General features: G+C 35.7%; 1 protein-coding gene across 1 annotated transcript; it reads right to left on the bottom strand.

The window, feature by feature from the left end:
* Nucleotides 1-11,514: 11,514 nt before the first annotated feature.
* On the bottom strand, nt 11,515-12,207 carry LOC133322600 (uncharacterized). The gene has a single exon (XM_061531578.1). It carries the CDS (start codon nt 12,205-12,207, stop codon nt 11,515-11,517), a length of 693 nt encoding a protein of 230 aa, XP_061387562.1.
* Nucleotides 12,208-12,512: the final 305 nt, after the last annotated feature.

The raw sequence follows: 12,512 nt of genomic DNA, 5'->3' as shown, positions 1-12,512 counted from the left end.
AAATTTGCCTGTGGAAAAGCAGACTAACATTTACTCAGTAAGAATTTGCTGAGAGTTAATACGAATTTTTCGTTCTCAAGAGAGTAAATTGCAAAAAGTAAATGACAACATCCAGCAAAAATGTTGTATCGACACAACTGATTTTAACAACAACAAATTGGTCCAAACAAAAAAACAGCTTTTTATTAAAAAAAATTGATAGCAAGCGGAAAATTGATGTTAGCGGGGTTTTATACACTTGGGATTGGTGTTGAGAGTTTCTCTCTCTCATTGGTAAATTGTGAATTGAGTTGGAAAACATTACCACAGGTAGGAACAAAAAAGTACGAAAAGGTACCTAAATTCTACTTCAAATGATAATAAATCATAATTATCAGGAAATATTGGTCAATATTTATACCAGTTATTAACATAAATAATATATGTTATAATTTAAGCGTAAATGTATTCACGAATAATAAAAAATCTAATTTTTGTTTTGGTACGTTTATGTCAATTCGTACAAAAAGTGCGCTTGTTACAAAATTAAAAATAGCGCAACTCTCATTACTCTCTCAAGAGAGAGAAACTCTCAACACCAATTCCAATCCCGATAAGTGTAATACCCTGCTTATTTATAAATATGGTCTGTTTCCGTACTGCAAAAATCTACTCCATTTTACTATTTTCTTCGATATTATAAAAAATTCGTTATCGTAGTAAAAATAGTAGATTCTTGCACTACGGGAACAGACCAATAATTGCGTTTTCTTAATCCGTTTTAATGGTTATTCCCCTTTTCCAAGCCAAATTTTTATTTGGCAAATTCAGAGTTTGTAGGTGAGAGGGGTGCTAGAAAGAAAAACACTGACACACAGCCGGTTTTTGTTTACAAACCTGTTGCTTTAATTTGTGCAAATGAAATTTAATTTTTGCAATTTATATAATAAAATATATAAAAAAATAAATAAAATATTAAAAAATTGTTTAAAATGTAAACACTTTTGACGTTTCTTTCTTTTATATTTTGATTCGCAAATTTGGCAAAAAAAATTGCTGGTTGAAAATCAAGCGAAAATTTCAAAAGAGAAAACAAACAATTTGCCAAATAACAATTTGCCTGTTGAAACGTGGACTTAATGATACAAAATCAATATAAAATTCACAAAACGATCAATTTGCTTGAGAACAATTTTGTTGTTTGTTTACAAAACATAGCAAAACAGCTGATGGTACAAGAAAATTCTTACTGAGTAAATTTTTCCTTGTAAGAATCTGCAAATACTCAGTAACTTAACTGTCAAATCTGTTCTCTCAATTCACTCTCTTTTACTGTACATTTGGGTAAACGAACATGTACATATTAGGTTCGTTCGTTTACTTTCCCAGTAATATTTACTCAGTAAGAATTTGCAGAGAGTAAATACGAATTTTTCCTTTTCAAGAGAGAAAACTGCAAAAAGTAAACGAACAACATCCAGTAAAAAGATTGTTTCTACACAGCTGATTAAAACAACAAACAAATTGGCGCAAACTAAAAAACAACATTTTTATTAGAAAAATGGATAACAAGCGGAAAATTGATGTTGTTTGTTCCCCACAAACATTTAAAAGGTTTTTTTTTTTTTTTTGTGTTTTAAGTTATTGGCCCGCCTCCCGATTGTTAACAGCGCCACCACCAATTTAAAAGGGTTGTGACCTGTTATTCCTGTATCTGCAATTGATATGGGGGTGGACATAACCGATGGTATTCCAGACATGTTAGGGATGCACACTTATTTGTTTGGATTTGGAACCTAAAAATCGTTCGCCAATTACTCTTGTATTTCCTTATTTTTAAATACTTGCGTTTTCTTCATCCATTTTAGTATTTAATGATAGAAAATCAAAATAAAATTCACAAAACAATCAATTTTCTTAAGAACAATTTTTTGTTTGTTTACAAAACATAACAAAACAGCTGATTAAATATCAGCTGATGGTACAAGAAAATTCTTACTGAGTAAATTTTCCTTGTAAGAATTTGCAAATACTCAGTAACACAACTGTCAAATCTGCTCTCTCAATTCACTCTCTTTTACTGGACTTTTGGGTAAACGAACAACATTTTGTAATAATTTGTACAAATTCGTACAAATTATTGAGTAAACGAACGAACCTATTATTGAGTCAAACGAACGAACCATTCGGGTATGTTCTGGAACTCACGCCGTGTTCTTTTCACTTTACACATACACTTCACCTCAGAAGCTACCTCCTGTTCTGCTTCTCACGTGAATTGAAATTTTGAACTGCGACAAAAATAAACGTCGACATGGTACTTTGCAGAAATAGTGTTGCCATTCAATATAAACTGTATTCGTTTTTAACATTGTTTCTGTAATTTTTTAGTGATTTCGTTAATTCTAACGACAATTTTATTATTATTTTTTAATATTTTTTTATTCGCAACATAAAATATATGTATGAAACCTCTGTAATAACATTAATTTCTTGATTGATTTAAGGGGAACATTTGGTAACCCTATCTTTTTCGGCCTTACTTCAAATCAGTTGTTTGTGTCAAGCAAGAAATTCAATTGAAGAAAATTTAAGACAAACCTTAGTATCTATTTAAAATTTGTTGTTAATGGTGTTTCATGTTCATTTTGTGATTTTAAACAAATTATACGCAATAATAACAAATCAATCTATCATAATGTGCGTTTTTTATTTCAAAAAAGATTTTCTTTTATATGAAAAAACAGGAATACACCCGACTCTCACTATGGAAATGTAAGTGTAAAGAATACACCTCAAATGGGTGTAAAGTGTGTTACAGAATACCTCGGCGTGTGTTCGATACACTTCTGCCGTTGAAGTGAATGCCAGAACATGCCCGATTAATACACTGGATTTGTGAATATAGTTAAGGTGACGTATACCCTATAGAAATGACATTTGAGATCGAGTGGATTTAGTAGTCTAAATGGGTTGTCAGCGTTTCTTTTCAAAATCGATTTGGGAATATGATTTGATTGATTCACAAATCATACATTTCTTCTTTCCAATGTTGCATGGCATAATTATACAAGGTAGTGTCATGCAGACATATGTTTGCAATTTTTTTTTCATAAATTTACTTTTGACAACATTCAGCTTTCAAAATTTAAATGAAAACACCTTCAGTGGCAAAAATTGCTAAATTATTTATATTTATTAATATTTTAAAGTTCCCTGCTTATAAAGCCTATAAATATAATTTGGAACACGCACAGTTACATCTTGAGAACAATGTGCAGCTTTATAAAATATAAATTAGTTATTTTCTGAAAATATGCTAATTGACATAAAAAAAATTTTATGGAATTTATTTTCCATTTAGCGTACATGCAAACGCTAACACTTTTTACCGGGTTAAACTACTTTATCATGGTACAATTATAAAAGGTAACAGCAAATCCCAGCTGATTTGATTCCAACGTAATACTAGTGTCAATATGAATTTGACAAATTATGTTTTTAAAAATCACCCAACAGGAAAATTGGGAACGCATACAATTTAAAATTGTTTTTTATTAAATGTGCTCCTGTATTCAATTTACTCAATCTGCCTGCTGGGAAAGTTTAAGGAAGCAAATCTTTCTTCAAGGAATAAACCGCTATTCCCAGCATTTTCATATGTGTTACACATATATATGGCAATGGCTCAATTATAGGAAAGATGTGGAATAGATAGAAATATAAATTTAATAGATTTTCATTCATGTTTTTCAATTTTTATTTTGAGGATTCGAAAAAATTTCATTTTCAAAATAAAAATAATTTGATGATGATTTGTTTGTTTATTTACATTTTTCTGTCAAATGAGTTGACACTAGTAGAACTTACAACAACAAATTTCCATGTGGTTGTTGCATCGTTTTTGTACAACAACACTTGCTGTTACCTTCTATTATTATACCATGATACTTTATGAGGGTTTATTTGTCATATATGCAATGAAATTGACAATTTAAACCCACTGGATTAATGAAATCCACTATAATGTAAACGTGCTATTATTTAAAATTGATGTATGAGCAAGGCCAATAGATAAGGTAATCCAAGGAGACCAGCTGAGTATCAGCAGCCACTCAAGTTTGCTGTCAAAATTCATTATTGTGATTTGACTTCCATTATGAAAACGTAAACAAAGTCCACATTTCTGACATTAGACTTGAGAAAAAACAGCTGCTTTCCGATTTCGATTGCTACTTGGGTGACCTTATTAATAGATCTTGATGTATGAGTTACAACGTTACCTAAAATCCGACGGGGCGTAAAAAAATATTCAACTTCCCACTATGGCAAAATGTTGTGTACGGCCGTATTACCCAAATACATCGAATCCATATCTTCAAGCAAATAATGCAAACCGCAACACAAAATTGAAAATTTATTAAATTAATCCACACATTTTTAGTTTCCATTCGAAATTTCAAATTTCCTGAATCTTTTGTTTTTATTTTCAACAAAAGAAAAAAATGAAAAATAAGTTCTGTCAAAGTTGAAATTTTGTACGTTCGACGTATTTCGGTAACATTCATATAAATATATGTGTTCTACATTTGTGGTGAAAAACGTCGAACGAGCTAGTTAAATTTTAGGTAAGGATGTTACAAATTAAACAGGGTTGTCATTATTAATTTCTCAAATGAGACTACCTTCAATAATTATGCCCATGGTACAATTCATGGTGCAATAATAAGGTGATGTATCAAAACAAAAACCTTTGTTTTTGTTTCGAAAATCTGTCAAATTTCCTTCTAATACTTCGCATGGTTTACAACATTGCCCATCGAATTCATGTAGAAATTACGCACTTTGACAGTTAATCAAGACGTCAGCTGCGCTAAGTGGACTACCTATTCATTGTGCCATGGTACAATTATAAAAGGTAACAGCAAATCCCAGCTGATTTGATTCCAACATAATACTAGTGTCTATATGAATTTGACAAATTATGTTTTTAAAAATCAACCAACAGGAAAATTGGGAACACAGACAATTTGAAATTGTTCTTTATTAACTATGGTCCCGTATTCAATTTACTCAATCTGCCTGCTGGGACAAACAAAGACTTGCCGCAAGTAAACTCGCCTAATCTAAATTGGGACTATGGTACCAAAAGTGTACATTCATGCAGGTTCTGGAACAAATATTTTATTTAATTATTCGCAATATTTACATGAAATAGGTATGTATGTTCAAATTAATTTATAAAGCACTGATAATAACTTATCTCTTGATTGGTTCAGTATACTTATAAGAGTCCACCGGATATTTTCTTGATCTTGAATCCACAGCATTCTTATGATTTATTTTAGACGGTTTAGTAGTATATTCGAAACGATTGTATGGTACCAAAGGATTTACTAGTTTCTTATGGCTGGAAGGTTTGTGAGCGATCCGAGATTTACATTGTTCAACAGACCCATGGTGTTTTTTGTGTTCATAATCTGATATTTGTGTCGACACAAACCTTTTATTCTCTCCCGAAAAATATGGTTTTTGATGTTTGCCAGGTATATAAGGTCCTTCTGTAGACATAATTCCCTTATCATAACTTGAATATAATGGCTTAATCGTATGAAGATTTAAATTGGATTTATGTGCTGGTACAATCCTTTTGCCATCTCTTGGATAAGCTGTCAATTTGAAATCTCTAGAAAATGATGGCCTTCGTGTTTGGGGGATTATCCTTTTTCCATCATTGAGAGATGTTGTTATGACAGATTGAATGGACTTGCGTTTAATTTCTTTATTTGGTGTACGAATTGGATTCCTTGATATGTCTTTTAAAAAATGTGTCTTTTTTCTATCCATGGAATAATATGGCGGGTGGCGTAGGGGATGATAGATACCAAGCAACGGCTCTGATTAGCTTTAACATGGCGAAGCCCAGGCTTATCTTGGTCCCTCTTTCATCTCAATTGTGGACACTGACCTCCCCGCGGTGCCACCTGGGGAGCTATTCTCATCACCCGATGAAATAGTGAGCTAATATGTGCCGCGAGTTCACCCATAAGAACTATAAAAAAATGGGTTGAGGCGTCGGGTTAGTTGCCCACTCTCGGAAAACCCAACCTACTATGAAAAAGCAAAGAAAAAGAAAACCAAACCCCCCTAATGTTGACGACCCCCGCAAACGTATAAAGGACCACGATCTGCGAATCTGCACTTGGAATGTGCGCACGCTATACAGAACAGGGGCAGTGTTCGCTTTGGCGGATATACTCAAGAAGTACAAAGCCGATATTATTGCCTTACAGGAAATGCGATGGAAAGGGACAGGCGTAAGTAAATCAGACGATTACGCCCTGTATTATAGCTGCCATGAAACGAGACATGAATTTGGCTGCGGATTTATGGTTAACAGGAGAATAAATGACCTTGTCTCCAGATTCACTCCAGTAGATGAGCGAATTGCTATAATCCGTATAAAAGCGAAGTTCTTTTACATCAGTCTAATTTGCGCTCATGCTCCGACCGAAGATAAAGATGAACAGACCAAAGATATATTTTATGAGCGCCTAGAAACAGCATATGACCGTTGCCCTGGCCATGACATTAAAATTCTGCTAGGAGATTTTAATGCAAAAATCGGAAGGGAAAATATCTTTGGCCCCACCGTCGGAAAATTCAGCCTTCATGAAGAAACATCCGACAACGGCATGAGGTTGATTGACTTCGCGGCAGCAAAAAACATGGTAGTTAGCAGCACCAGATTCAAGCATCTCGATATACACAAGGCCACCTGGATTTCTCCTGATCAAGTAACGAGAAATAAAATTGATCATGTTGTGATAGACGGAAGGCATGCATCCAGTGTTTTAGACGTCCGATCGATCCGAGGAGCGAATATCGATTCGGACCATTACCTTGTGGCAGCCAAGGTACGCACCCGTCTAAATGTTGCAGCAAAGGTGCGATCTAATACAACACGGAAACTCGACGTCGAAAAGCTGCAAACACAACAGGTAGCCGAGGCCTACTCCGCTCAACTTACCCATCTGCTTGAAGAAAGCACTTCTTGTCCCGATAATAGTATAGAAGCACAATGGCAAAGAATTGCCCACTCCCTACAAACTGCAGCAAAAAGAACAATTGGGTACCAAAAACCACCACCAAGAAACCCATGGTACGATCAGGAGTGTCGTATTGCTACTGATGTGAAAAACGCAGCGTATAGGGCAACCCTGCAGACAGTAGCAACACGTAACGTGATGGAGAATTATCGGGAGAAAAGGAGAGAGGAGAAACGTGTTTTCAGAAAAAAGAAGAAAGAACAAGAAAAACGTGAGCGTGAGCAAATCGAGATGTACAGGAGTCAGAATGAAGTCCGGAAATTTTACCAACGAGTAAAACACCAAACCGAAGGCTTTGGTACAGGCACATCCTCCTGTAGAGATGAAGAAGGAAACCTGGTGACAGATACAGACAGCGTGTTGAGGATCTGGAAGGAGCATTTCGAAAAGCTGCTAGTATCAAATAGTGGCGATGAAGAAGATACCCCAGAACCAATAGGAGATGATGGTATAGAGTGTATACCACCTAGCCAAGATGAGGTCATAAAAGCAATTAATCGGCTCAAGAACAACAAAGCAGCAGGAGCCGATGGGTTACCAGCCGAACTATTCAAGACTGGTGGCCAGATGCTGGTCAGGAGCATGCACCAGCTGATTAACACAATTTGGCTAGATGAATGCATGCCCAATGATTGGAACCTCAGCATCCTGTGTCCCGTGCACAAAAAAGGAGACAAGACGATATGTGCCAACTATAGAGGAATAAGTCTCCTTCCCATCGCATATAAAGTGCTATCAAGTGTGCTGTGTGAACGATTGAAGCCAATGGTCAATGACATCATCGGACCATACCAATGCGGCTTCAGACCTGGCAAATCGACCATAGACCAGATTTTCACTCTGCGCCAAATCCTGGAAAAGACCCACGAAAAACACATCGACACATATCACCTATTTGTCGACTATAAAGCCGCATTCGACAGCCCTATCCGTTCAGAGGTGTTTAAAGCCATGTCTGCGTTCGGCATTCCTGCAAAATTAATACGGCTATGCAGGATAACATTAAGTGGCACAAGGTCAGCCGTTAAAGTAGGAAAGGACCTATCGGAGCCCTTCACTACCGAACGAGGATTCAGACAAGGTGACAGTTTGTCGTGTGATCTTTTTAACATCCTACTAGAAAAGGTCATACGAAATGCAAAGGTGAACAGAAATGGCACTCTGTACACCAAACAACACCAGTTACTCGCCTACGCCGATGACATCGATATAATGGGTCGAACATTGCGAGCGGTAACAGCCACCTTTGAACAAATTGAAAAGGAGTCTGCCAAAGTGGGTCTGGCAGTAAACGGCGAGAAGACCAAGCTGATGGTATCAACGCGCAAGACGTCCAGTAGACTCGGACCAACTGTGGAACTTGAGAACTACAGCTTCGAGGTAGTTAAAGACTTTATATACCTTGGTACCGCCATAAATAAAACGAATGATATCAGTTTTGAAATTCGGAGAAGGATTGTGATGGCCAACAGATGCTACTATGGTCTAAGTAAGCAGTTTAGAAACAAGGCCACCTCTCGCCAGACCAAACTCACACTTTACAAGACGCTGATACTACCCGTGCTATTATATGGATCAGAAGCATGGGTACTTGCGCAAGCAGATGAGGCAGCTCTTGGGGTGTTTGAGAGAAAAATTCTCCGAAAGATCTACGGGCCGATCTGCGTCGACGGTGAATATCGGCGTCGAATGAACCACGAGCTCTACAATTTATACGCAGACATCGACATAGTCAGTCGTATTGAGCTGCAGCGACTACGGTGGCTAGGCCATGTTGTGCGGATGAATGAAGAAGCCCCAGCTCAAAAGGCATATAAAAATGAGCCTACGGATGGTTCCCGTAGAAGGGGAAGGCCACGAATTAGATGGAAAGACCAAGTAGAAAACAACATCCTGGAACGTGGTCTTCCAAATTGGTGGACTTGCGCACAAGACCGACGCGCTTGGAAATCTTTTTTAAGCTCGGCTTATGGAACAACCGTTCTGTAACAAGCCAGCTAAGTAAGTAAGTAAGGAATAATATGGCGCAAATTTTCCCTGTTCTCTTGAAAGTGGTGGCCTTTGAAAGGACTTCTGTTTATATTCTTCATTTAGTGTACGAATTGAATTCTTTGGTATATCATTTAAAAGTAGCTCTACTCTATCGTTGAAATATTTATCATTTTCAGCCGAAACTGCAACGACAATCAATGCAGCAAATGTGCCCAAAATAAAAGTATTCATGGCAAATGAAGTGACTAGTCGTTACGATTTTAAAATGATACTGTAGTTAATTGCGATCACTCAAGTTTCGTTTATAACCTTTTTTCATATACGTATGTACTTCTATAACCGCAATGATTAGAAAGATGACAAAACCTATTGTGGCATTTGAATTGGATTTTCCAATGCATTAACAAAATCATTTTTATATCTTGCAAACGTGGGGAGATGAGTCATCCCTCCCCTCACCAATGTGGATATATACTAAAGGGAACCCCATCCCATTCTCGGTGTCAACATTTTTTTTTCATTTAATTCGAATCCACTCTAACTCTAGAATTTTTTAAATTAGTTTGCGGTAAAAAATAGGTAGTTTTCAAAAAAAAAAAAAAAATGTTCAAAGTTCCGCCATTTTGTTAATTGTTGTGCGAAGTCAATAATCCTACTTCATACGAGAGTCAGCTGTGGACTGTTTTGCTTTCTAAGTGGAATATGCATTATCCTATTTTTAATTTTAAAATATCACCTATTTTACACATCATCATTTGGTATTTTCCCTAAATAATATTATAGTGCACGGTGCAAAAAAGTCTATACAATAGTTTGGTCCCCACAGTCTTGCAAACCCAAATTCACCTGTGTAATATGGAAGACACATACATGACTGATTGGTGCTATTCTCTCAAAGGCTTGTTCCAGAACCTGAAAAAATGTCGATGTGGAAAATTGATTGAAGGAAGCATCAAAGAGAAGTTCGTTACACGTTATAATATTCAAGGCTTGTTATGTCAAAGTCGTCTACAAAATGTGTGATTGTGTGTGTGATGTTTTGAAAAATATAAAAAAGTATATTAACATTGGTAAGAAGAAATTATTTATTTGTGGATGAATCAATATCGAAATAACTCGACTTTGAAGCAAAAATCTGACATTCCATGACTTTTTCGTATTTTGTTAAAGTTATAAAAATTGTTTCAAATGAACAGAACGACTTGTTGCATTTACCATAGTTTTGTACGGCAAGTTTAAGGGGGAAACGAGGATTACGGTCTTGTCTGTTAAGTTGGCTTTGTATAAAATGCCAATTTATAAAGGAATATCAAAATCAAAATCAGGAGTCATTTTTGCTCAGCGTCGTACTCAAATTTGCTCTCAATTGAGTTGCCATATTTTAGGTAAAAATCAACAGTGCTACCAAATTTCAATGAGAATTTATATCAAAACATATGACAGTGCTGTTAAAAAAACAAATATTTTCAAAGATTGTGGACGTTTTTTTAACGAATTAATAATAAAATGGAAGAAAAATTGATCGAGGAAATAAAAATAGCGTCAAGCCGCTAGACGTGAACGTCAGCCGTCGGGATTTCTCGTTGCCAATAAGAAACACACGATAAACGACCGCCGCTGACTCTAGACTCTCTGGTAGCGTTAAGACTCTAAGTTGGCTTTATTTAATGTAAATAAATGAAAACGTCATCTAAAATCAAGTTTGATATTCCTTTATAAATTGCATGATGTAATAATAAGGTGATGTATCAAAACAAAAACCTTTGTTTTTGTCTCGACCATCTGCCAAATTTTTCCTTATAATATTTCACATGGTTGGCAACATTGGTCGACACAAATATGTGTGATACATCTTATTATTGCATCATGCTTGGAACGAACCATATGCAATAATAAGGTGATGTATCAAAACAAAACCCTTTGTTATTGTCTCGATTATCTGTCAAAATTTTCCATATAATATTTCAAATGGTTGGCAACACTGCACATCGAATTCAAATAGAAATTACCCACATTGACAGTTAATCAAGACATCAGCTGCGTAAATGGACTACCTATTCATTGTGCCATGCTTAGCCCTTTACAGAATCGCACCACAGAACATTTATTCTCAGGCCATCATTATAATAAAGTCGCGTGTAGATTATGCCGCGTGGAAGTCACTTCAGTAATTTTGATTTGTAAAACTAAATAAAATAACAAAATATTTTATGCTTTCAATGTATGTAAATGAATTTATTACAAAATTTTATTTTTAAGTTTTAATAAGCCCAGATTTACATTAGGCAATTTTAATTGGCGAGGGAGTTGAATGGAATGGCAAACCTTCACTTTTCTCGCCCACAAACTGACAATTGCCGCATGTAAAATAAACTAATGTAATTTTGGCGTAACATTTAAAATTTTGTATGCATATTATTGTTAGCAATACAACTTAGTACGTTTCAATTCCGGGTATATTATTAATTGGGTATTGAGTTGGAGGATATCTGATTGGAGCTTTTGGTGGTCCATAGGGCAGAACAGCAGGCTTGTGATTTACAGCAGGCTTATGGGGTTTGCGATTTACAGCGGGATTATATGGTTTTTGAGCAGGCTTATAAGGTTTGGGGTTTACAGAGGGCTTATGTGGTTTTTGGGCAGGTTTGTAAGGTACAGCAGGCTTATATGGTTTCTGAGCAGGATTATAGGGCTTGGGATTTACAGCGGGTTTATATGGTTTTTGAGCAGGCTTATAGGGCTTGGGATATACAGCAGGCTTATATGGTTTTTGACCAGGCTTATAGGGCTTGGGATTTACAGCAGGCTTATATGGTTTTTGAGCAGGTTTAAAAGGTACAGCAGGCTTATATGGTTTCTGAGCAGGTTTAAAAGGTACAGCAGGCTTATATGGTTTCTGAGCAGGGTTATAGGGGTTTGGTGCAGGGTTGTATGGTTTATTAGTAGGTCTATTATGATGGTTGTTTGGTTTGCCGTGATTTCCATTATGGTGTTGTGTACCTGCAGGAGGCTTATATGGCCCTACGGTAGGCAACGTATATCTTCTATCCTTAGGCAATCCTTGTTGTTTGGCAGATACAATTGCGGTCAAAACCAAAATTGCTCCCACGAAGTAAATAGCTTTCATATTGTAAATTCACTTTTTGAAATGTATTAATTAATTTTAAATTCTTTTATTGACTTTAGATTATCAGCGAACTATTGTTATTGATCTCGAGATGTGAATGTGCTTTTATATCGAAATCGAGAATTTCTAAACGTATAATAAATATAAAATCTGCGGTTTTTCAAGTGATTAGTATTTACCATGAACTGTTATAATTGTTTATATTAGTCAACATTGCTATAATAAATGTTCAACGCAAGAAGATTCATAATAAGTATAGAAGGACAGTCTTGTAAAATCTAAAATCAAGATATTAAAAATGTTGA

This window comes from Musca vetustissima, unplaced genomic scaffold (genome assembly GCF_032173495.1).
Source record: "Musca vetustissima isolate MV318-11 ecotype Yass unplaced genomic scaffold, APGP_CSIRO_Mvet_v1 utg8434, whole genome shotgun sequence".
NCBI lineage: Eukaryota > Metazoa > Arthropoda > Insecta > Diptera > Muscidae > Musca > Musca vetustissima.
This window is presented reverse-complemented; position numbering and strand designations above follow the sequence as displayed.